Genomic DNA, 25651 nt, shown 5'->3' on the forward strand with positions numbered 1-25651 from the left:
TACAATCCTGGTCTGCTGATATGATAGACTTTTATGCTGCGAAAATAGCCCGGACTCATTCTTCCTAATCATGACATTCTGTCAAATATGCCGGGTCCATGGGCTGGCATGCCTTAAGAATGCGGAAGGGGGACAAAGCAGGGCTGGTGCATATTTTACATCATACGGAGATATGATTATAAGAATGATGACTACAGTAGATGGCTTCCAAGTCCTGTTTATGTACAAGTCGGACATGACAACTCCAATCCTGTTCCATCCGGCGCAAAATGGGCCGAGTTTCGCTTACTCGCCCGTCCAGCCTGAGCCATGTCCACCAGACACTGTTGGTGATACAAATGACGGCAGGAGAATACAACGGCGGGGCCGATGCGCTTTTCTTCGGCATTGTGGAAAGCCTCGTCGGTTTCAGGTGCTCCGGCAACTTCCCGATGTTGACGGTCATGTTCCACATGCCCGTTGTAGTGCAGTGACGGACCAGCGCCTGCGCCCACGGCAGCAGCTTTTCCCTTCCCCCTGGCAGTTGCAGGATCAAATCTGCCTTCCAGCCGTTTGATCGCCCGCCGTTGCCGCTCCCCTTCCTGTCTTTTCTCCCATGCTTCCCAGTACTGCGACCCCACCCCGGGACCCCAGATGCGTTGCCGGCAGATCTCGCACACTTGCCCCCGCGGCCGCCATCCCCGTTGACGCAACCGCGTGACCTCCTCCACATGCACAAAGAGGTCTCGATCGAGCATGCCATTGGCCAGAGACAGTAAGGATTTTTCGTACGTGTAGGCGGAGAAGACCGACGCCAAGACGGCACGCAGCTCGAGAAGCGACGGTGACCAGCTGGCAGCTCGAGTGAGAAATGCACGTAGGATGCGGAGAAAGGTTACATCGGTCCGCTCGGCACTAGGGGCCGCTCCGCCAAGCTTGACAGTGCTCGACAGAAGAGCAGTAAATACTTGTTGAACCAGAGTGCGGACGGACGACATGAGTTGGGCGGTATTGTCGCCCGGTGAGGAGGTCCCAGGGGCCACCTGGGTGAGTTTGTCGTCATCAACTTGCTGTCCCCGCACCAGAGCAAATACACTGCTCGCGATGCGAACTACTGCCTCAATCAGGTCCAGCCACAGAGTCTCGTTGAAAGACAAAGGCTGGTCCAACATAACCTTACTGCCAGTACCGTTCCTCTCCGGTCGCGACGTTTTAGTCGTCCGGCTTTGACTTTGGCACAACCAGATGCCAACGTGCGCATACTTGTCCAAGGATTCAAGAAGATCGGTAATCGCTTCCGCCGTACTGGCAGAGTCAGGACTCTCTTGCGCACTCTGCAATATTCCCACCAGACCCGATTGCAGTGCACCCAAGTGAGCGATGAGCCGGTCCATTGCAGCTCGCACCTGGCCTTGCCTCACGAGCAGAATGACAGCCGCATCGACAACCCCGCTCTCTTCCATGGCAGGCAACAACTCCTCCAGCCGTACATCGCCCGTTCGCAAATCATCCACAAACTCAACAACGTGCGAGGGATTGTACCTGCAGAGCAACTGCACATATCGCTCAATCATCCAGTTTGCGACGTTTCGGGGAGCCCCTGCTTCTGCAACCTCCCGCGTCGGGCTTTCGGCGACAACGAGCAGATACTGATACTGCTTATAACTGTCGTCCTCCAGAGCCTTGAGGAATGTCTCATGCGTTTCGGGGGCGAATTCCTGCATTGTCTGCGCGGCTGTTCTCACATCAATGCCAGCCAATTGCCCAGCATGTTTCTTGATCACGTCGATGACATCCCGTCTTTGCTTTTTGCCCAATACGGAGCCGGGGCGGAGGCAGTCCTGTAGACAGGTGAATACCGCTTCCTGCTCGCTGGGGTCCTCAAGGTACGTGAGTATCAACTCGGGGAATTGTCTCTCAGAGCGGTACGTGGATTTCAAGATACGGTAGAAGCGAGCTTCCCGGAAAAGTGGGATCATGTTCTGGATATCCGGGGGATGGTAAATAGAGAGTAGGTATTCCGCACTGAGCTCACAGTCATCCGCCATCTCCTCACTCGGGTAGCGACATAGTCGCACCAATACTTGATGAAGCGTAGTGCCAGACAGCAGGATATATTGAGGGTATTTGGGCAGGTTGCGCGCAACGAACATGTCGAGGTAGATGGTATCTGAAGAATCGAAAGAAGTAGGCGTCATAACCTGGAACAGAATGCTGATCAGGTATTGGCGGTTGATCGAGACTCCTTGCGCGGGGATCTCATCGGGCTCCTGGTCGTTCAGGAAACTATCCTCAAACGCCTCGTTCAACATGCTCATAAAACTAGATGCGTCAAACTTCAACATGGCATGCAAACTCGCGAACGTTCCTATCGCTTGAGGAGTGCCAGATTGGTTCCCTGAGAAGAGGTAGTCGTACAATGCTGTCTTGGCTGTCGTGGCCTCGGCATTGTCCATCTCTTCACCAGTCGGATAGATGCGGCCTGTGAGCACGAATGAGAGGTACGGAAACATCTTCGCAGCGTTCGTATGTCGATTCAGCACATCCATCGAATCCCCGTTGACCATGGACTCCACTTGCGCCGGAATGAGTGCAATAAGTTCCTCCAGCGGGCTCACGTAGTCGCCAAGGCAGCGGTTCCATACATATATAAAAGCGTCGTATAAATTATAGTGCTTGCACAGATTTGTGACCTGGTCAATGTCCATCGTCGTGGTATCAAGTAGACAGATGATCTCTTCCAATCGACTGGTCGAATGATTTGTGCTGAAGTGGTTGATTAAAGCCTTGACAGCGGTTGGAGGTAAGGAGCGCACTGCTCCGTCCACGATATAAGGCTCAAGAGCATCGAGGAAGACACCTTGCGAATCATGCTCCTCGTACCAATTGAAGACCTCGTCCCAGAGAAACTCGTCCTCCGCCATATTAACACAGGCGGATATCGAAACCTCGGCCAGTTCCTCGAGCTGGCGGCTTTCGAGGCGCTCATTGTTGGCTTCCGTGTTGCGGCCAAAAGCAAACTTCAACGAGGCCGATACGATCTCAAGCAGCTTTTCGCGAACGATAGGCTGTCTCAAGGCGTCCTCTTCCGGCAGCCCTACGGTCAATTTCTCGGCACTACCTTTATAGTACGATGTCGCCAGTTGGATTGCACCAATAAAATCACCGGCCTCCATGAGTGCAAAGAGCCGATCCGCCCAGTTGGAAAGACTGCCGACTAGTGCTTCATTGAAGCCCATCAAGAAGAGACGTCCTTTGTACGAGCGGAAGCTCATGTAAAACGCATCAGCGACGACGCCATGCATCGACGTATCTTCCTCATTCAATTGCTCGACTAAGGAATGCAGCTGCGAGGAGAAAAGGTCGACATGGTATATGTGTCGATTCAGCAAATCCACGGCGTCGGTCACGCGCATAGAATGGTCCTCAAGAATCAGCAGCTGCTGGGTGATTGTGAGCACTGCCAGTACTGAGCGACTCAGCCACTGCACGGCAACGATCGCCTCTTCGGCCTTCCACCGGCTTCGTGGTGTGAATTCCAGAGCAGGAGGTCTATCTCCACTTGGCGGTTCATCCGTCTCCATCTCAGCGACATCCAGTACTGTCAGCACGTTGGACCAACAATAAACAAGCTTCGTCTTTGAAGTCTCGGAGTCTGTGCCCTTCAGCTTGATTGCTGGAAACCAAGCCAGCGCGCCTGTCATCGCACCGTGTGCGGCGACCTCTTTCGGGCGCGGTGACTTGTATTGCGTCTGCGCAACGGGCGTCGTGGAGACAATCACGAGGAGGTAGGGAGTCAGCATAGCGACCAGACCCAGCGAATCGGTTGGCTGTTCCACGTTTCCAAGAGGGAGAGGCGAAAAGGCGAGGACGGAGCTCGGTTTCCGTGTGCGGTGGCCATCGGCGAAGACTTCGGGATACCGGCCCAGGATTCGTGTTGTCTTCACCGTTCGACCTACTGCGCCCATACCGCGAGTGGCCAGATGCGAGAAGGCCATTCCCCGCTTGTCAGCCGACACCAGCGCAGTGCGTCTCGTCCCCAGGAAGCCAAGATGGATCACCGACATTCCTGTTATGTGACCATCGGAGGTTCGAAACTCGAGTTGATTCGCGGGTATTGGGGGTATGTGAAGGAAAGGTCGAGCAGATCGCGAGATCTCCCATGTAAATATGTCGCCAGAGGTATGGCCCCCGGCGACTGTGGAGTGATCGGCCGAAAGTGCCAGCGAGGTGATGGCGCCGCATTCAACAGCTGTCGCAACAGTCAGCAGCTTAGTCGGTGTACCAAAGACGTGTGAAGATTCCAACCAACATACCCTTGGTTCCTGTTCCGATGATGGTCTTCAAGCTTTGCTGGTAATCAAACACCAGAATGATCCCTTTAGACGTTCCAATCACAATACTTGTAGAAACCGCCATGCACGTCGGATGACCAAAGTTCCGCTTGCCTACTTCTGAGAATGCTTGCCCGGTAATCTTTCGCAATTTGGTCCACCGGATTACATCCCAAGGACCTTGAGGGGTTTCAGACTCCCCGGTGAACGGGGACATGCGGCTTGTAAGGGAAGACTTTCGCGAGTGGATATGCGACAGAAACGGCGAGGATGGCCGGAACCCGAGAGGGGAGGAGGAGAGCCTCGACTGGAAGCGGAGCTCGAACGGACGATGGGAAGGACTGGGACTGGGACGAGGGACGCTCGGAGCGCCAGAGCACTGCTGCTTTGTGATGAGAGAACGGAGCCCTAGAACAATCAGCGGGTCGATCGATGGCATTCGGATTGCAAGCACACCGACATGTAGAGAAGGGGTATCATCCGGTGTCGAGGCTGTCTCATTAGGACTGCCAGCAGCAACGAGCTGACCGATACGGGGCGTTACTGGAAGATTGGCAGCCTCGGTGTCAGACGAGGGCATCGTTTTGTCTGGCATCTGGTCTTGGTCGGTCTCTGGGGAGAGATCCTCCTCAAAGTAAGCCATTGTACCATTTTCCGGCTCATTGCGCTGCCCATCGGCTTCTAGGGGCCTATTTTCGGCAGGCATGAGGGCTCCCTCATCCTCCTGGCCCAAGTCCAGCTCATCCTCGCGGTCCCGGTCATCACTGCCCTCGATATTGGAGCTCATCGGCAGGAAGTTCGCATAACCATCTCTCCTCTCTATTCATTCAAATGACGTTAAGGTGCCGTGATAAGGAACGAGACCCGAAGCCTGTTGCCGGGGGTTTGGTGTGAAAGATGAGGCGGTGGGTGAAGGTTGACCGACGAAGCCGATCGCAGGAGGGACGGGTATTGGAGGTTTCCAAGCGATGAATCGACACGGCGATAACCCGAATCAAGAATGTTGGGATCAATGGTAGATCGCAAACCCCATGAATAAATGTGAGACAGTTGTTGGATCAATAACCGTGGCCGTTTCTCCCGCGGCGGTTGAAGCAGCTCGTTGAGCTGGAGCTGATCCACCAGAAATGGTAATGGGGGAGGCTGGCTTGGCTGCCTGCTAGTATGCTATCATGTCACCAACCCCACAAGCCACGAGCAGTCACAGCCTGCCACTTTCAACGTGTCTATCTACAGGCGAGGAGAATTATTGAGATTGAGAGGTGACCTTTTGATGATGTTCGAATTCAAACATTATACTATCACTACTGTTGATGTCGAATAAACCAGAGAAACATTCCATCGTTCATCGTGCCTGGATTGTTGACGGCCTGTACCTGAGATGTATGCCTAAGGCCGCGATCAACGACAGTGTCCAAGTCTCCTCTGGTACAATAAGTAAGTAGGTAGGTATAAAAGAGCTTAGTTAATAATAATGCCATATTTATTTCTTGCATAATCCAATAATAAACGATCATAATACTCTTATCAATCGTCTCACAAATCCAAGCGAAAGAATGCAACCAGAAGCGCACCCTACTCAAGGTTAAATATGCAAGAAACAAAACAACATCCAACCATTCATTTCACTGACTCAGGAGACCCCCAAGCAAGCTTTAACCGCAATCCATCCATGATCTGCGGGATGGATACAGTAACTGGCAGACGCTTGCTGGACCGCTGGACCTGCAGGTGATAAACTCATCCAGCCTGATCATCCTATCAATCTGTCCCTCTCTCTATCCATCACAAGCTAACTGTTCTCCATCCACCAACCACCGAGCTTACCCTCTACACGCATGCCGGTACCTCGTCCCTCTCAGAGCGCTATAACCCGCAGGGTAGTATCAGCCTTCATCCAAGGTGGAGGTTTTATTCCACAAGTATCGGCGTACATGATGGGAGCTGATACTACCCAGGTGGTCGCGTTATGGTCACAAGGAGCTGTGATGTGCCGTGATCCTGGACATTCTTCGAAGAGGGACGAGGGCATGCATGATCTGATCATTCCATTATTCTTCTTTCTTCAAGTGAAATGAGATAAGAATAAGAATCAAGCTTATCCCACGTAGCTTCGACCTTGAGAACAGTCTCTTCACATTACAGCCTACTCCTACCTCTCTACTTACAGAGTATTCTACAGCTCAAACATGTCCCCCCTCCATTTCCTCCCTCTCTTCGTCTCCCTCCTCCCCATCCCAGTCCTTACAACCCCCGTAACCCAAAGAGCAACCCCAACAACCTGCAACGGCAACCCAGCCTATTGCACCCGCCTCTACTCCAACATCACCTTCCTAGGCGCCCACGACAGCCCCTTCGTCGGCCCCTCCCGCAACAAAACCAGAACCTCGAGGTGACAGAACAACTAGACCTGGGCATCCGCTTCCTCCAGGGCCAGACACACAAGAGCCTCGACGAGAGCGACACTGCGCTCCGGCTATGCCATACCTCCTGTCTGCTCGAGGACGCGGGGACCTTGCAGTCGTTCCTGGAGACCGTGAAGGGGTGGCTGGATGCGCACCCGGACGAGGTCGTCACCCTGCTCTTGACGAACGCGGATAGTGTGCCAGTGGCGCGCTTCGACGAGGCCTTTGCGGGGGCCGGGTTGAGGGACTATGCGTTTGTGCCGGAGGGGAGCCCCCAGACGTTGGCGATGGATGCGTGGCCGACCTTGGCGGCGTTGATTGAGAAGGGGAAGAGGCTGGTGGTGTTCCTGGGTGAGTATTGGCCGTCTGTTAAAGGCATGTCCGAGGGGGTATGTGCGGCTGACCATGGGTAGATTACGGCGCCGATGTCAACTCCGTCCCCTATATCCTCAACGAGTTCGCTTATTACTTCGAAACCCCCTTCGACGTAACAGACGCAAACTTCCCGAGTTGCAGCATCGACCGTCCATCCGGTGCCTCGGCTGATGGGCGCATGTACATCGTCAATCATTTCCTGGACGTCGAGATCCTGGGCATCCTGGTCCCCGATCGCTTGCGCGCACCGCAGACCAATGCCGTGTCTGGTAGTGGCAGTATTGGCGCGCAGAGCGCATTGTGCAGCTCTCTCTACGGTCGGAAGCCTAACGTTGTCCTGGCGGATTTCGTCGATCAAGGTCAAGTCATGAACGCACAGAACGCTCTGAATGGTGTCTGATTGTGTTGGGTGTTTGTTTTTGTTTGCTGATACCCTCTTGAGTTTATTCCATTCCAACATGATTCGTTAGAGATAGCAATCCTATGCCTACCTACTAGAGTGATATGATATGTCCAAGAAGATTGTCCCACAAATTCTATTCCAAGTGCCAGAATTCAACGTAGTTGCTTCAATCTCCATAACACTCCGGAACCCTGCTCCAGGTCATGATACAGTTCATCATCGCACGTCTTTGAAAAAGGTCGGAAGTTCGGGTGATAAGCGTCAGTAAACCATGGGAATGGTCATACTTGAACTCGGCTCTCATTCCTCCAAGTCAACTTGCATCTCGCGTTCTAAGACACTGACCTGAGCATTCATTCAAGATCATCTAAAGCTTCATTATACATACCCCAGATCTTGTTTGCGGAAGCCACGATAATCTCGGCTTTTGCAAGCAGCTTTTTTCTATACCGCTCGGCCTCCGTGGGATGTAGCTGGCTCTTTTGCGCTTTGCGAGGATTCGCCTGGCAACGGTTAACCCCAGGCATTCTTAAAACAGCCGAATAACATACCATCATCAGTACCGGGACAAGGTCCTTCGCCTCTGCCTCGGCCAGGTCTCTCAAGTTGCGAAACCCATTTTCTCGGAGCAGTCGTGCCGTCCAGCCCTTCACATACGTGACCTGGGCCATCTCGAGTAAGTCTGCGCGCGCTCCAGCTTCCAGTCGATCGCGCATATGATCCAGAACTGCAGCAAGCATGCCCCAGTCCATGCGCTGGCAGAACTTCACCATGCCTGCCGCAAAGCCGTGACATTGCTGTGCTAGTGTCTGAACAGCGCCACGGGGGATGTTGTAGCGGCTCGCAATTGTCGATAGTGGCACCTCGTTACTCAAGTCACGCAGCTGAAAAGCTGTGTAGGCCCGCCGATAGATAGTCGCCTGTTTAATCTGTTCTGGGTTGTCTTCCTTTAGCGATCCTCCGCTCTGGACCCTGCAAGCCGTTAGTGCCTCCATGCTCTTTACCAACGGAATTAAAACAATTCAGCGCACATCAAATTCACAAAGTACGGCTGCACGCCGACAAACTGCAGCGCCCGTAGACCACTTTCGTCAAGATTATCCAGCTGTTCTCGGAAAATGAGCCAATCTATCTGAGTGTTCATCGCCACTTGGATGGGGGTGAACATGTAGAAAATATGCATGTCACCATCCATGACAAATGCCCGTAAGGCTCGTTTCAATTCTTCGTATACAAAAAGGCCGTCCTCGGGAGCGAACGCCGAGGCCACTACTGCCTGCCCAAGTTTTGTCGCCTCGTACGATTCATCCTCTTTGAAAATTAGTAGTCCTTCGTCAATTAGTTCCTGAAGTGAGGACTCCATAATGGAATAGGCAATCTTCTTGTCCACCGTCCGATACAAAAGAGTGCATTTCACATATTCTTTGATTGCTTCGCAACCGGAGACCAGCCCCGTTGCAATAGCTTCCAGAAGAGCCCTAGATCATATATCAGCAACTGCCCGTATAGCAATGTTTTTAAGACAAAATACCGTTTGAGACCTCTCTTCTCCGGTGCTAGGCAGCTTTCAATTGCCGGCATATCGGCTTCGAGAAGGTCGCAAACAGCTTGTATATCAGCTTTTCCGCATATCAGATACGTTTCACCGGCGTTGTCCTTTCCCTTGCGGCCCGCTCGTCCGCACATTTGCCGTCTTGCCTCTCGTTAGCTCGGGTCACTGAAATCAAAGTAGGCGGTTCTTACAGCATCGCCGGTCCGACCAACTCTCGGCCCATGCGTGCTCCATTAATGATCACCCTCCGCGCTGGAAGATTGACACCCGCTGCCAGACTGCAGGTGGCCACGATAACTTTCAAAACTCCTTGGTCATATGCTTGAGCTATCAATTCCCGCTCTTCAGCGGTCATTCCTGCGTCTGTAGCCGAGTTAGGTCATTGACGTAAGCCAGCGAGGTAAGCACCTACGGTGAAATCCAACACCCTTGAGGATGGTGTTTTCTAAAACTGGATCAAGGCCGCTGGGAAGGCTTCTGAGATCGGCAAGGAGATCCAATCTCCTGCTCAGCTCATCGGCCTCCAATCCAGACACTGCAGGCATAGCTTCGCTGATGATTCCTGCACTGATCTGGCAACCTTGCCGACTCCCGCAGAATACCAAAGCACCATACCCTGCTGCAGCAGTGTCGACGGCCAGAGCAACCATTGCATTTGTCATGGGGTTTGCAAGTTCTCGATGTTTTGAACATTGTATCATGCGGTGTGGGGGCATAGTATCCGTCAAGGAAATCGTTTTCATGGTCTTCAACCTAGTGATAGTCTGGAACAATTGACGCGAAGTTGCAGCAGGGTAAATAGCGTTCTCGTAGACCAGGTACTCGTCGATTGGAACCGGTCGATAAGTAGAAATAAAGTACTTTGCATTCATCCAGTCCGCCAACAGTTTCGTATTCTGTCCTTGAGTTAGCGGGCCCCAATCGAGATACAGAAGTGATCACTTACAGAAAGGGTGGCACTCATGCCAATAATCTGGATGTCTTGTTGCAGCAACAGCAATTTTGTCACCATCAGTTCGAGGATGTAGCCGCGATGCTCATCGTCCAGCATGTGTAATTCGTCCAAGACAACGACACCCAAGTCTCCAATAGAGCATTCTTCAACAGCGGTATTAATCAATGAGTTTGCCTGGAAGCCCATGTCAGTAATCAGTTCACCCTCGTCGATGGCTTCTGAGAAAGGCAGACCTTCTCTATCGTGCAGACGGCAATGTCTGTGTCAGCCCAAGAGGCAGCGGTCCTAGTCCCACCAAAGTACCCTGTGACCCGAATAGATTTCTGTAGCTTTTTCCAGCGTTGGTAGTATGGCTGCGACCGAGCCGCTTCATCATCATCATCAAGGACTTTCTTTTCGACGTTTTCCACAATGCGTCTAAGCCACTTGAGCTTTTCTTGAACGAGTGCCACATACGGAAGGACGAGGATCGCCTTGCGAGACGGATGTTCAATGATGCGTTTCAGCATCAAGACATCGGCCACGAGGGACTTTCCGCCTCCAGTAGGTGCTGTATAGACAAGATGCCGCTCCCCTTCGAGGAGTCCCCGAGCGAGCAAACATGACGCCTGCCACGGGTAGATGCTGGTAACCCCAAGAGCAGCAAAGTTGGCCACCAGAGCAGGTGGCAGTCCATATCGGGGATTTTTGAGAAACAGAAGAGGATTTTGACTGGAACCTGGTACGGCGTTATCTGTCCTTCCTGGTTGGCTGCCTCCTGGGGGAATGGCGGCTGCAACGTGATGAATCTCGCTTGCGACCAGTCGGTTTTTCTGAGGAGTTACTGAGGGACGAGAAAAATCGACCGCACGAATATCCAGCAAACCAGTCTTACTATTATCAATGTCTTGTTTCAGGTTTGCGACCTTGAAAGAGTCATTCGGTGACTGCTCTGTAAGTCGCTTTTGTCCTGCCAGTGAGGCTACATCATAAGTCTGCTGGCGAGCGACATCGATGGAAGTCTGGAAGCCATGAATTTGGAATGGCATCCCTTGAGCATCTGTACTGTATGCTAGGATAACGGTGCGGCGTACGCTTAGCAAGTGCTCAAGTTCTGAAAATCCGTGGCGTTATAGTGGATGCTGACGGTTGGGCGCCAAACAATAGAGTGGGATGCACTGAGTTATTGTATCAGATCTGTCCAAACTCCTCCAGCATATTGACCATTTAACCTGCTTGAAATCCCAATCAATCAAACTCTCCTGAGGAGCATCGCGATCATCTCTCTCTCTTTTTACTTGTACTGGAGATAATTACATTCAAGGCAACAGCGCGGGTGCACCGCGTCAGTTTCGGGAAACTGCAGTCGCGGATATGGAAAAATAACAGCCTAAGGCAATAAGGCAGCAAGGCAGATATGGCGGTTACTTGAGCCTGGTAAGGATCCAAGGCACTTAATCATTATTTGCTGCTTACCGTCTGCACTCTGCAGGGCGGAACGTTCCTGGATCAGCTCCGTCCAGCCAACCGGAGCACGCTAGTTACTAGTAGCCACCAGATAGCACTAGTAGATAGATATCCAATGATTCTCATTCACTACATGACCACGCTAGACAAAGTAGGTATGGTGGCATAAAGGGCTCATTTACCAAGCCCAGCAGGTTGGACACCTATGGTTGTGCACGGACAGATTATTTGTGCGTCTAGGGAGTTTGACTCTGCCCTTATGCTGCATCTCTTCTTGCATCCGTTTCTATCTCATCTGGTATAGTGATTAATGGTTCATTCTCCTCTTCATAAACATTATTAATATGGAATATTAAGAGCATATTGGTATAGTTATCCAACTTGAAAGTGTTCAGGGCTTGTTTTGATGAATCATCATCATCTATGCTTGGCTACGCGGTCGCCTAGTATCCACCTGTGGTACAGTGGCTTGTGATCACCACTTAACTGATGCAAGTTGGAAATCGATAACTCCTAAGTTCAGCGGATAGAAATTGTTTCCCCGAGATTAGGATTATTCAGTACTCTGGAACACGATTATTCCACTGAGTAGTCCACTGCCATATGCGACGCGGAAATCCATTTCCCAAAGTGTACCCGAGGATGAAATCCAGCGCATGTACGGAGTTACCACTAGTCGTATGCAGCTAACTTACTACGGTCCAGTATCTAGTACACATGACTCGATACCCCTCTAGCTAGTGTGGATGCATTCGATCAATGTGAATGCACACCGTATCTGCCAACGGAGTTCACAGCCATGAGTATTCCTAGATCGATGTAACTAAGCCCGCCTATCGAGTCTGCCATAGAGCTCTCGAGTCGGGGGGATACTCGCGAAGTGGAAACGTAAGACAGTACGCTATCGCGTTTGAGATCCTGCTCTTTCTCTTCTTCAAAGGACATAAGAAGGTGCATTGCCAAGACCCGCTTCAGTCCCCTTCATTTTGGTGGATGTGCGCTGTGCTCTGCTACTCCGTACATCCGGACTTCCTCGGATACATGGTTTCTACAAAGATATCTCCACGAAACAATAAGTCAAGGGGACAATGTGAAATAGACAAGCAAAGACAGCAGGCGAGGGAAGGGTGCGGAGATAGAGAGCCAAATGGCAGAGAGGAAAGTAGTGCGATGGTCCGGACCACTTTTGACCCTCAGCCATCCATCAGTATCTGCCGAGCGTCGCTTATAGACCGTAGCCGTCGGTCCTCGAATTGACTGCCGAGCACAACGACACGGGCGGTTATATAACAGTAAATTATGATTTCTTAATCTAGCATTGATGGTATCATTAATTATACGGATAAGTTTGACCTAAATAAGCTGGCTCGAGGTGCGCTGGCGCTCATAGCAAAATTGGCGGCAAGTCGGAGATATATATTCGCCAGGGTACTTACCTACTGTTCGTGAGTGGACTGTGTGCAAGTCATGGGCGCCGACAGAAGACAATGCAATTGAAATGAAGTCGATTAGTCTATATTTCTCTCTCTCCTAACGTACTAATATCTCCGATTTACGAGGAAAGACTATCATCATCGCGACTGTTCAATGAGTTGGTTTAGCTCACACTATGGTATCTAGGTATGACAACGCCTGCCGTCGCCACAGTCAGCAGCAAGCAATCCTCCACAATGCCACTCCCAATCTTCATATGAGTTGCCCCTGATTTAGTCGCGAAACACGCGAGCAGGAGGCTGAGGAATACGAGCGTCTCAGATCTTACACTGTCGCTAAATCAAGGTAACAGCATGAGGCAAGCATTCGATCAGATCTCACATGACTCTGAGAACCAGGCATCTCTGGAACGGGTGAAAAAGCCTGACCTCCACGGTTAAATCCTATTTGAGGACAGACATTTTGCTTTGGTGGTGTGTGCACCATCGAGCTCGAACCAGCAATAATAATGTCTACGATGGTGGCAACTCCGTCAGAAACGTTAGCGAGCAGCAATCATCGGCTATCGTGGCATAAGGACTATGATTGGCCGAGTCTGACGTGGTTTAGGTATGATCTCCAGACAACCAGCGGTATTAAGGAATCCGCAAGGCAAGCTGGTAGTCATGAGCATGCATTTCCCTCAGCCTAAGAGTAAATTTGTTCTGACTAAACCTAGGGAAGGATTCTGAATGATATTGTGAGAGTAAATCGGGATCACACTCCATAATAAGCAGTGTGGGATTGTTCGCGGTCATTTCCGTCGAATAATAAAAACCTTAGTTCCAGCCAAGACTATTAGTATGGAGCCAGCCAAAAGTCCGCTGCCGCGGGGATCCCCAGCAAATGCATTTCACTGATTCCCTGCACTAAGCCACGCATATAGCAGTTCGCGCTGGTAACGTGATGATCTTTCTCAACCTAAGAGAATCGAGACCCTTCATACTGCCCAGTTGGTCCAGCATATTGAGTAGAAACCATTTATTTTGATAATCCAACTGAGCGTCATGCAGAGGCCCTACCGGAAGGCTCTCGCTTGACTATTAGAGTCAAATCATCGGCCGTCCCTATCGCTTCATTTCGGGTTGCGGACAATATTCGGTCGTACAAGTCTGATACCCCTCTGGAGTAGCCCCTCCCCCCTTTACAAGCGAATCATCTGAAACTGAGTAAGGACTAGGGATTTCCTATCGTTGCCCATTGTTTGTATTGAAAGTGGCGTTTGTCCACAGGCGTTGTTCATTCTTCGGATCGATAGTAGCTAGTGCGAGGGGTCCCAGCCATACCAGACGAAAAATTCGAAATTTTATTCGTAGGTAGAGAGATACCTAAGCCTGTTTTCAATCGGAATTTGGCCTCCTACCTATATTCTGTGAGCTCCTCTGAAAACTGCGTGTATCGTTGCAACGTTGATGCTTACTGAAGATTGGGAGATCTAATATATCCGTCCTATAATGCCTTAATTTTGTCACATTTGTTATTCATACGTACCCTCCTCTGTCCACTAGAACGGAATTCTAGCTGTATGTATGATACCATGTTCCTGTGCGACTATACTCCTCGGATGCCAGAGTACCTCTCGGCCGTGTTGACGGAGCAATAACCGCGCAGCACATTACTGGATTCTTTTCCCAATGAGGCGATCGCCATCAATAGGTTCATCATATTGTATCTCAGGAAGTCCAGGGATTTTGATTTCCCAGGAAAGGCGGAACAAGGTCGCATGGCTTCTTCCAGGACCAGATGGTGGTGACGGAGAGAAGCAACAGCCAACACGCATGCTGCCCTACGTAACAACATTCCAGCCACAACCTAGACTGAGGCTTTTCCCGTCTCTTTCCCTTTCCCATATTTTACCATACATTTTCCGGATCAACTCCGGGTTCTCATCGAACCTCTAAGGTACTTATAGCCTTATGTAGTGTACTTTGACTATGGTGGATGGGTTCATTCGCTCTGTTCTATAGATAATGGGGCCTTCATAATGCATTACTTTTCTATGGCCCCATGTTCAGATATCATCATAATCGTCATCATGGTTCTTTGCATCGGGTCGCTCGGCCCACAACAGACACACGCACACACACAACCCTTTCGAGGTGACTAAATCAAACAAACCCGGCGGGAACCACCCATATAAAACGACTAGACTAGACCTGCCTACATGAGTAAATTCTCCCGCTAGCACCAATACGTAGATCACCCAACGGGTCAACAGCCGCCTTAACCCTTAAGACTGAGCAAGGGGACCAAGATAGTGTGTAAAATAATAATAACCGGCCTGTGTATCTATCGAGAGTCTACTGAAAAGCTGCCCTGTCTAAGTGTCTTGATATGGACGAGAAGACTGAAGAAAACCAGTATCTACTAAGGAAGAACAAATAAATACCAAGCATAACGGTGCGGCTGGATCAGCCAGCACACTGGAACAATCCAGCTCCTACCTAGGTACCTTAATCTTGTATGATACAATCTATCCATCAAACCAAGTCAAGGAATATCATTGAGGATAGGAAGGCCGATTGCACATCCTGGAGTTCAAGTCTTTCAAGGGTTCTTACACCCTCAGATTTCCCGCCTCACTCGCTCGCTCTCTTTTGGTTCTTCTTACCCTTCTTCCTTTTCCTACCATCCTTGACTAAACGCTGTACTGCGTCGTAGTAAATCTCCTCTGGTTCGTCCTTTGGTGGAGGACCCGTCATATTAACATATCGGGACTAGGGGGGCAAAAGGGACGTGGTCTGGTCGGGATCCTCTCATCCTCTAGTTAGACGGATTTCCTGATTCTCATTGCCTCCATATCTTCTTCCCTCTTTCTTCTCATTATTATTATGGTCTTCATCGTCACCGTCGTCACCCTCGTCGTCCTCGTCCTTCCCAAACCCCTCGTCCCTTGACTCGACGAACCCATCTACCATTCTTCCTCTTCCTTTCCTACCAACTTTACTCTTACCGCTTCCGTACCTTGCCATCTTATCTTGCATCTTCCCCCGACAACTCTCCTTCACGACTTTCGGTCTAGGCAGAGTTCTATTCTGATTTGATTCGATAATCCTACTTACGGAGTAGGCTACTAAGCCACTACCACGACCTACGCAAGTACCAACCCAGGTAAAAACCTTCTACTTCCATTCCCTTTTGACTTGACTTTACCCTTGTGGACCTACGTGCATACATACTTTAAATCACCTCCTACTGGCCCATCTTACCTCTTCATTGCTCACTCACCCCACGAGTCATCCCCCGACGCATACACCTATTTGCGGTACCCAAGTGGCTCTGGTTTTGTTTTGCTTATACCGCCGTCAACTTAACTTTATCCTACAGCAACTTCTCTCTCTCTTTCTCTCGCTGTCTTTTCTTCTACTCCTTCCTCCTCTTCCCTCCCTTCCTTCTCCACCACACACCCCATCATCAATTTCAGTCTTTCGGACTTCCTCAACCTTCCCGTCTCCCTTCCTTTCATTCCTTTCTCCCATATCTCCATTCATATTCCCCTCGTGGCTTGTCTAACAGTTCTAAGCGAGGTTTATCTTCCCTGGAGTCTGGTAGTCTCCCGCCTTGGCCCGATTTTGAAGGGTGTCGATCGTGATCTTCTAGATATCCTGGGTCTCTTAGTCTTGTCTCTCCGACTTTTTCTTTGACACGCGATTGACCCTTTCCACACCCCTGCGGGAACTGGTACTAGCACCACTTTTTCATCTCGCACCCAAGTCTTCAATTTCCGAACTTGTTTGCGTAGACATTTGCATCACGGGACTCGACTCACTTCCCCCCCTTGACTTCCGGCTTGCCTTCGCTCGGATGTCTTCAGCTTTCACTCATTCACTGCACAACCAAGTTTGATGAGGGATCGTCCTTCCGTCGCGGCCCGTATTTGAACCTTGCATTTTTCTGCGTTCAAGCCAAATTGGGGTGTTCTTCAACTTTCACGCCTACCACCTACGCAACACTGGCGGTACGCTGCAGCCACTCAGACTCCGTGTAATTCACCTCAACTTTCTACCGCTCTGGGGGCTGGTCATGGCCTCGGACAGGTCGCCGCCCCAGAAGCAACCGCAACAACAACAACACGTGAAGTCTACCTCACCATCACATCGCATGCCTACTTCTGGTCAAACATCCCGAAGGGGATCCGCGGATTCTTCCACCGCCCAAGGCAACGCCACCGCGAATGAATCATTATCGCAACCCATGACAGCCAGCACAACTCCTTCAGAGGCTGCGGGTGCGGAGCCGCCCAGCACCTCCGCCACTCCTGCGCCTTATGGCACTCGGTCCAGGGGTCGCAATGCGCCTCGCCCCAACTACGCCGAAGATCGCGACATTGACATGGACCTCGAATTGCTTCCACCCTCAGCACCCAAATCATCCAAGAAAAGTAGTGGTACAGCTGCCACTAGCACTACGAATGGTGTCAAACCGGACGGCGAGAAAGCTTCCTCATCGTCGAATTCTCGAAAGAGCCTAACCGCGGTGAATGGACCTAATGCCGCAGCCGCCAAGGACGCGATTCCTGGCACGTCTTCTTTTTCTGCGAAGCCAGACGATTCAGCCGGATCTTCGAGCTCGTCGAGAAAACGTAAACAACCGGCGAGCTCTACGAACTCGAACTCCACAAACGGAAATGCGGCCAAAAAACTCTTTACCGCTGCGCCAAGCGCGGACCCCAACCTGCCTGAGTCCAACATGGTCTCTTTCGAGAACAATGGTGCCTACCTCAAGGATGGCAAATTAATTGCCGATGACGGCACAACATTCGCTGTGAATGGTAAGTTCATCCTACATACAATGTCTTGTGCGCGATTTACTAAAACTTATACATTCAGATCATGTTTACCTTATTTGCGAGCCTCCTGGAGAGCCGTACTACCTTGCTCGAATCATGGAGTTTCTTCCGTCCAAGGATAAATCCAATGGACCCATTGAAGCGCTGCGAGTTAATTGGTACTATCGACCCCGTGATATTCATCGCATCGTCGCAGACACAAGACTTGTCTTCGCTTCCATGCATTCCGACACGTGTCCGCTCACATCATTGCGTGGAAAATGCCAGATCAAGCATCTGTCGGAAATAGACGATTTCAATGCGTATCGGAAAACGAGGGACTCATTTTGGTACGACAAGATGTTTGACCGGTATATCCATCGCTACTACGAGGTCGTCCCCACCAAGAAGGTGATCAATGTACCGGCCAATGTCAAGAAGGTCCTCGATGAACGTTGGAAGTTCATCCTAGTGGAGATAGGAAAACGGAAAGAACTGTTTAGTGCGGTCAAAACCTGCAAGCGATGCGGTTTGTACGCTGCTAAGTAGGTTTTCATGATAAAGTCATAAAATCCTTCGAGCTTACCACTGACTCATCTTATAGCAATGACTCGGTTGATTGCGCTGTCTGCCACAATACCTATCACATGTACTGTGTGCGCCCAGTTCTCACCAAAAAGCCCGCCCGGGGGTTTGCATGGGCCTGTGCAGCCTGCAGCCGTGCACAGGAAAAGAAACTCGAGGCTCGAAACACGCCCATCATCGGTGAAACTCCAGCCGAAGCCGAGGAAGAAGTTGCCGAAGAAGAAGAGGAGGAGCCGAATGGTCTTCCTAACGATACCAATGTCAGCACGCCTGCTCCGGCGGAGGAGGAACATCCTCGTCCGGCGACGAAGGAACAGATTGCGCAAGCCCGGATGTGGCCCTACCGTTATTTGGGGATTCATTGTCGGGTGGAAGATGCGCTTGATTACGATGACCGCATCTATCCTCGAGCCAGTTCTCGACTGGGACCACGGCATCAAGCGATTGTCAACCCATGGCCTGGCCGTCCAGTCGAGTATGCCAAGCCGATTGATATCAAAAAGAAATATTTGAGTCGTTCAGGCCGCAAAGATTCGAAGCTCTCGAAAGAGGCTCAGGCAGCAATCGAAGCAGCGAAGCAGGAAATCGCAAACCGTCCGAAATGGGTCATGGATGAACCAGTTGGATATGTGCGACGCGGCGAGGACGAACCAGTTCTAATAAACGGCAAGCCAACCCGTACTGCCGAAGTCCTGTTTAAGATGCCCACTGCAACGCAGATCCCGAGCCGGGGCGAAGATGATGCGCCTGGAGCGGAACTCAGTCCTGCTGATCGAGAGAAATTTATCGACGAGTATATGGAACGGGCTAAGGAAATCGCACCTCAATTAGGAGAGGAGAAGTACGCTACGAATTTCCTCGACAAGGCCTTGGAGCTTCTGTATTCGAACAGTTTCGATGCCGAGGCCGCTCTTGCGAAACTGAAACAGCAAAACAAATACAAGGATTTGAAGGAACCGCATTTACGCCCCGAGGAAGTGAAGTTGTTCGAACAGGGCGTTGCCAAGTACGGATCAGAGCTGCGCAATGTGACCAAACACGTCGGTACGGTTCCGCATTATCAGATCGTTCGATTCTACTATATGTGGAAGAAGACCCCGCGTGGTCGGCAGATTTGGGGCGGCTACGAGGGCAGAAAAGGCAAAAAAGAAGCCAAACGGCACAGTGCCAATTCGAAACTTGTTGATGACGTGGCTGACGACCACGATGATTCGGCCTTCGACAATGAGAAAGCGACCGAGAAGAAGCGTGGCTTTCAGTGCAAGTTCTGCTCCACGCGGTCTTCGCGGCAATGGCGACGCGCGCCTGGCGTTCCGCCCGGCACCACGACCCCGAGCGAGCCATCGAAGAAGGACAAGGGCCCACTGCTCACGGTGGCGCTCTGTCTTCGCTGTGCTTTATTGTGGAGAAAGTACGGAATCCAATGGGAAAGCGTGGATGAAGTTGCAAAGAAGATCGCGCAGAGCGGCAACAAGTCCTGGCGCCGCCGAGTCGACGAGGAATTACTGACGCAGCTCCTGCTTTCGACTGAGACACCGATCAGTATCAACAGTGCCACTGCAGCCACTGCGGCCTCGATCGGTGTGCCAGTGAACGCCAACCCGCAAGTACAGCAACAAGACTCCAACAAGAAAAAGGCAAAGCCCAACGAGAAAGAAGGCACTGCTACACCAGTTACCACCTCGGTCGAACCGGCACCGAAAAAGAAACCGCCCCGGAGAAAGCGCCAGAGCCGCAACCAATCGTTCCGGATCCTCCAAAGGCCAAAACTCTTCCTTGCGCCGTTTGCAACAGTCTGGAGCCTTTGGGCGACCAACACCTGTCGTGCCGAGATTGCCGTTTGACTGTCCATCGTAACTGCTATGGAGTCAGTCCATCGCGTAATTGTGCGAAGTGGCTGTGTGATATGTGCTCGAATGACCGCAGTCCCATGATTTCCACATGTTACGAATGCGTTCTGTGCCCCGTGACCTGGACGGAGCATGAATTGATGGAGGCGCCAAAGGTATCGCATAAGAAGAAGACGGATCGTGATCGGGAGAAGGAGAGACTCGAGAAGGAGATGGTGCAGGAGGCTATCAAGCTTTATCGGCAACGGCAAGAGGCTGTAGGCAAACCAATTGGTCCACGAGAACCGTTGAAGCGGACTGCCGGTAACAATTGGGTTCATGTCATGTGTGCTGTCTGGACCCCAGAGATCAAGTTCGGCAATGCCAAAGAGCTCGAGCCTGCGGAGGGATTTGGACTTATTGCGGCAGACAGGTACAGGGACGTGTGCAAGCTCTGCAAGACCACGAAAGGTGCCTGCGTGACCTGCAGCCACAGCGGCTGCAATGCCCGTTTTCATGTGGGTTGTGCGTTTCAGGCACAGTACACCTTCGGGTTCAACATTACGCCAGTCAAGAGTTCTAGACGGGACACAGTCAGCAGTATACGACTTGGGGAGGAGGTGGGAGCAGCAACCGCGGGCATCTGGTGTCCGCATCACGCTCCTTCATCCGGCCTCCACCAGATTGGTGAGGTGACGGGGGAAGACGGTTTGAACGCACTTCAACAATTCGTTCAGTCGTACAAGCAGGCGGACCTGACGTTACCCGGGACGGTTCGAAGAGCAGCATATGTACAACAAACGGTGAATGCTTCTTCTCAGCATGCAACGAACGCCGGAAGTCGGCGCGCCTCCGCCATCAACGGTGTTGTCACTGCTGCCCCTCAATCGGCACCCACGACAAAGGACACCCAAAAACCCGCCGTGACGGCTCCGGAACAACATACGGATGAGATGGAGATTGATTCCGGAAACCGTGCTCCCCGGCAAGTCTCCAGTCCCGAGGTGGAGCGGAAATGCTGTCGTTGCTCTACCTCGTTCAGTCCTCGGTGGTGGCCGATCGACGGTTCGCGGCGAGCTGCTGTCCTTAACAGCAGAGGCTCGAGCATGAATGGAGTTGGAATGAGTTCTTCCAGCCCGCCATTCCTCTCCCAGAATCTACCCCAGCATGCTCTACCCAAGCTGAATGGCGATTACAGCTCGGTCGCGGAGGGGCCACTCTACGAATGTCACAAATGCTACCTGAAAAATGCTACAGCTCAGCCATCTCCGGAGCCTCGACCATCTCCCTACTCAGCGCAGCGGCCAGTGCTTCCCGCTCCCCGAATCCCCGAATATCATGGGCATCCTTATGGACCCCACGCGCATCCGACTCCCCCTCCGACCAATGCTCTCCCAAGGCCGCTTAGTGGCCCTCTGGCTCATGGCTCTGAATGGTACCCGGCCCATGAACAGCGGTCGACTGAGCTTGCCGATGGTAAGCTGCGCAACGGCTTACCAGTTCCTGCATACCACGGAGGACCGCCCCCCGTCCAGACTCATCCGCTTAATGGCTTTCAACATCCGACGCCACCTACTCATCACGCTCCTCCTCCTCCACCACCACCTCATTATCCTGGTGGTGCGCCTCCACCTCCGCACCAACCGTACACTGTTCATCAGAGCCCGTATGCGCCAGTGTCCATGCCGTCACCTCATCCGTCCCATGCACCGGGCCCTCGACCGTACGCATCCTCAGCGTCACCTCCAACGGCACAAGCGACAATCGTCCGCCACTCTCCTCAACACTCTCTCAGCGCTTTGAACGGAGGCCCGCCTCCGCGAATGTATTCTGTGGATCGCATCCTCGGTGCCCCGACACAATCACCCCCAGTGTCGCAAGCGCGTATGGATCCCCGGGGGCTATCGCCTCCTGGCAAGATGGAGGACGCGCCTCTCAGTGCAGCCGGAGGAGCGATGAGCACTGGCAGGAGTTCGGGTGTCAATGGAACGCACGGAGGATCTGGGGCAAGCGCCAGTCCATCGTTGAAAAATCTACTTTCTTAGCGTGGGGTATCAGGGCACGGTGATTGCGAATGTATGATAGTGTTTATTAATTTTCGTTTTGCTTTCTGGCATTCAAACTGGGGTTGGGATTTCTTGTCATTATGAGCGCCATTTTCAATTTGTCCATTATTTCTTCTGCTACATTTTTCTTCCCCTTTTGAATGTTTGTGCTTCTGGGAGCCATTATCTACAGGGAAGACGATTAGAGATTCAGATCATCATCATTTTGGGGTGCATATGTTGGGGTCTTGTCAGCGTTCGATTGTTGCAGCTTTCAGGCTGTGTATATTGCATTTTAAGAGACGAACAAGCTTTATTTGATAACTCAAAAATCAGACTGTATTCTATTGTTAGTAAAAAGAATGATTTCGTGAATTCTTGACTCTGGCCGATCAACGAGGTCAACACGGGAGACTGTCGCATGTCTGAGGGGTCAGCCAAGCAAGGTATCTATTCTATCCCTTGGAGTTTTAGCTTCCTTCCCGCTATCCGATCACAATCGTTCCGTCCAGCAAGAGTCATCTAATAGATAATGGGTAGGCAGTCGGCCGAAACTCGGACTTGATTTCAAGCCTCAGCTCTATTTGCTAAATTATTTCTAAGTGCTTGTCTTTTCATAATGCTCCGTCGGCTGTAGATAGTAGGAAGCGTGCTCGATAGTAGTAGATATGTTACGTGATGACTCGTAGTAGGCAGACGCTAGGGGGGATTCTGGAATCTGGGCCCTCTCCAGAGCGGGGCCACAAATATGCTCGAGTAATCTGTAGATACGTACCTTAGTAGGTACGGACTAAGGTATCTACGGAGTATCTGTATCTGAGTCTAGTGTTATCAATATCATGAAGTGAATAGAATCAAAAAAGATGGATACATTAGTGATCTTCCTCTTGGGATCGATATCAATAGATCGATTAAATGATCTTCACCCAACTCTTAAACAAGAATGGTGAATCGGCAGCTGTGTCTGGGGAGTCGCCACATAACATCATCATTGTCCAGGACTTACTTGATCTGGAATCTCAGTTGAGTTTTGCTAACTGCAGTAAGTTCCAGGTAACTTTGATGGAGGACCTAAGGCACCAAAGATACCGTTTGTGGCATCAGATCACATCACATCACGTCAATGGTTCACTTGCCACTGATCAATTATTACATCTGCGGCCTCGGGTGGTGGTTGTGCGCTTGCGCCCCTGAGGATTAATTAATTTTGATTACCTTAGTAGCCCCTTAGGTCATAGGTGAAGTAAACATTTAATCTGCATGGACGGAGAACGGAGTACTCTGGGACTCTGGACTCTGTACTACTCCATCTATAGGCTCTCAGGCTGCAGATACTATCCATGCTAAATGATAACCGATGCCTAAAATATACCTAAAGTGGACGTACAGTTGGGTAGGTAAAAGGTAGGTTCTCATGATGATGAAGTAGGAGAGAACCTCGGTAAGTGTCAGGTGTTATACGGATAAAGGAAATTACGAACCATAAAACAGGCGTAAATACCCACAAATGAGACAAGCTGATTTGCTCAGCCAGCATTCTAGAAAACGCGCAGAGTGCAGTGGTCGATGAGATTGGATGGTTTGATCAATGATCAGGCGTTGTGGCCTCCCCACTTTCCCCACTTACTTTATCTTGAATTTTTCTTTTCTTTTCATGGCTGTCAACTTGTCCGAAATCTGGATGGTAAGGTATTGGGTAAGTTTTATTACTGATTGGAGAGATGGATGAGAGCGAGGTGAAAACGCGACAGTCTGCATTCGAGTTGAGCTTGATTCGGTGCCTAAGGTAACTAACTCCCCTAGATACGCTGTACTACCTTACTGACTCGGAATGTTTCTAGATGGATTGCTTTGCATCGTTCTCCTTGCCTTTGCTTTTTCTTCTCTGCAGGTGATTTGTCTATGCTGATCCGAAGTTGAGCTGAGCACGTTCGTGATATCCAAGCATATTAAGCCAGAGACTTTCAAGCACTCCTTTCATCATCTACTGGGTACGAATGGTGCAATGTCCCAGTTAAATAGGTATGCCTGGCATTATAAGTAAGGTACCTTTGTAACTCCTTAAGGAAGTAAGATGATCGTCGTAATACCTTACAAGTAAGTTTGTATTACCGACTCGGTAAGGATCGGCCCCATCGCCGAGTCTCTGACGACGCCCGCACCCGCTGTGCCGCGACCTTCTGGAAGACTGGAAGAAAAACCCAAGAAGAATCCTCATCTGCAGAGTCGACTACGACCATCTATCTATGACACTACCCTAATAATAGTTGGATGTAGTATCTAGATAGATATTAATAATAATACCGTAGATAGATAGTACTGTCTAGTCGATCTTAATTCTAATTTGAACCTCTCGCTAGACTCTGATTGTCTTTACCTCCCTCAGTAGTCAGTACGGTAGACCCTCATAGGCTCTGTGGTCTGGTCTGGTTGCTCTACCTCATTCCTCTCCTCTTGCTCCTCCTCCACTTGGACCCTCCCTGAGATCGACTTCCTTCTTTTTGCCCTCTCTGTCCCATTATTCTCTTCTCCTCCTGCTCCATCAGCCTCAGTGTATATTCTAGGCGCTGTCAATCTTCATCATCGTCATTCCATACATTTGCTTTTTTTTTTTAAATTTTAAATTTTTTTCTACCTTTTTTTTTCCTAATCTTTTCCACTTCTCGTTCCCTACGCTTTACCATCGACTACCACGGAGTAGACATACACCATCGCGTTTCTTTTCCTCCTTTCCACCACTTAACCACATTCCACACTAGTGGTTATCCTCCTCCCTTGTCCCGTTACATCAACGTCAAATCCTCACCCAGGAAATTTGACTCGTGCAACAATTCCGTCTTTGTCCTCCCCGATAAACAGGACCTGGTTGTTCCAGTTGCCTTCTCCACTGCCTCTGTCCATCTGCGTGCCGTGTCTATTCCGCCTGGCCCTCTCGGAGGCCCATCATGGCATCCTGAGAATCCCTCCCCCCTCCGATCCAGGAACCTCGAATTTCGCGTCCGTCTCGGCTAGGTGATTCTCGAATACGTTGCGATCCCGACTCTTCGCTTTCTGGTGGATTATCGACAGACGTGTATCTGTCTAAGACGGCCTTAAGCGAAAATCACTGCGGCAATTGGTGCTCCCTCCCGACCGTTTCACCTCGCCGCCCCGACTGCTGTTCTCTTTGATCGATCGATCTTCGTTTGCGATCCGTCGCAGCATATCACTTTATATACAACTCTCGCTCTTTTCTCTTTCAGGAGCTCTTATATTATTTACGATTCAAAAGTGAGTGGATTGTGATGTGCGTGCGGATTTGGTGATTGCGGCCAGTGTCGGCATTTCTTTTGCATTGAGGATCAAGGGTGCGCTACTGCAGGGCTGGACTTGACTCTGGATTGTCTCAGAACGAGACATCTACGCAAGGGACTGCTGTCTTTCCTCCCCCGCAGGACAACAATCGAAGCCCTAACCTGCTGTGGGATACTGCAGCGAACAACCTCATTGTTCGGGATTGCGA

The 25651-nt window shown here is 50.8% G+C and overlaps 7 protein-coding genes across 7 annotated transcripts; 2 read left to right on the forward strand and 5 right to left on the reverse strand.

Moving 5' to 3' along the window:
• Positions 1-165: 165 nt before the first annotated feature.
• P174DRAFT_442075 (CORVET complex membrane-binding subunit VPS8) lies at positions 166-5394 on the reverse strand. The gene is made up of 4 exons (XM_024827495.1): positions 4774-5394; positions 4668-4721; positions 4296-4632; positions 166-4231 (listed from the first exon to the last, which is right to left on the reverse strand). Exons 1-4 carry the CDS (start codon positions 5098-5100, stop codon positions 219-221), a joined length of 4731 nt encoding a protein of 1576 aa, XP_024683343.1. The 5' UTR covers positions 5101-5394; the 3' UTR covers positions 166-218.
• Positions 5395-5538: 144 nt separating this feature from the next.
• On the reverse strand, positions 5539-5905 carry P174DRAFT_194335 (uncharacterized protein). The gene has a single exon (XM_024821291.1). It carries the CDS (start codon positions 5828-5830, stop codon positions 5618-5620), a length of 213 nt encoding a protein of 70 aa, XP_024683344.1. The 5' UTR covers positions 5831-5905; the 3' UTR covers positions 5539-5617.
• Positions 5906-6093: 188 nt separating this feature from the next.
• Positions 6094-7493, forward strand: P174DRAFT_512858 (uncharacterized protein; the record flags this gene model as incomplete). Its single annotated transcript, XM_024831915.1, has 3 exons — positions 6094-6670; positions 6697-7069; positions 7132-7493. The coding sequence occupies exons 1-3, from the start codon at positions 6503-6505 to the stop codon at positions 7491-7493; spliced, it is 903 nt and encodes a 300-aa protein (XP_024683345.1). The 5' UTR covers positions 6094-6502.
• A 356-nt stretch (positions 7494-7849) lies between these two features.
• Positions 7850-11031, reverse strand: P174DRAFT_460797 (DEAD/DEAH box helicase; the record flags this gene model as incomplete). The annotated part of the gene is made up of 8 exons (XM_024829925.1): positions 7850-7999; positions 8048-8468; positions 8528-8974; positions 9028-9189; positions 9240-9411; positions 9461-9944; positions 9995-10177; positions 10237-11031. 8 exons carry the CDS (start codon positions 11029-11031, stop codon positions 7850-7852), a joined length of 2814 nt encoding a protein of 937 aa, XP_024683346.1.
• Positions 11032-14353: 3322 nt separating this feature from the next.
• Positions 14354-15110, reverse strand: P174DRAFT_442080 (uncharacterized protein). The gene has a single exon (XM_024827496.1). It carries the CDS (start codon positions 14720-14722, stop codon positions 14474-14476), a length of 249 nt encoding a protein of 82 aa, XP_024683347.1. The 5' UTR covers positions 14723-15110; the 3' UTR covers positions 14354-14473.
• Positions 15111-15631: 521 nt separating this feature from the next.
• P174DRAFT_194404 (uncharacterized protein) lies at positions 15632-16067 on the reverse strand. Its single transcript, XM_024821292.1, has one exon. The coding sequence runs from the start codon at positions 15904-15906 to the stop codon at positions 15679-15681; it is 228 nt and encodes a 75-aa protein (XP_024683348.1). The 5' UTR covers positions 15907-16067; the 3' UTR covers positions 15632-15678.
• An 878-nt stretch (positions 16068-16945) lies between these two features.
• On the forward strand, positions 16946-22149 carry P174DRAFT_421282 (DNA-binding E3 ubiquitin-protein ligase SNT2; the record flags this gene model as incomplete). The annotated part of the gene is made up of 4 exons (XM_024824938.1): positions 16946-17693; positions 17752-18235; positions 18295-20113; positions 20170-22149. The coding sequence occupies 4 exons, from the start codon at positions 16946-16948 to the stop codon at positions 22147-22149; spliced, it is 5031 nt and encodes a 1676-aa protein (XP_024683349.1).
• Between the last annotated feature and the right edge of the window lie 3502 nt (positions 22150-25651).

This window comes from Aspergillus novofumigatus, assembly GCF_002847465.1.
Source record: "Aspergillus novofumigatus IBT 16806 chromosome Unknown P174scaffold_4, whole genome shotgun sequence".
Taxonomy (NCBI): Eukaryota; Fungi; Ascomycota; class Eurotiomycetes; order Eurotiales; family Aspergillaceae; genus Aspergillus; species Aspergillus novofumigatus.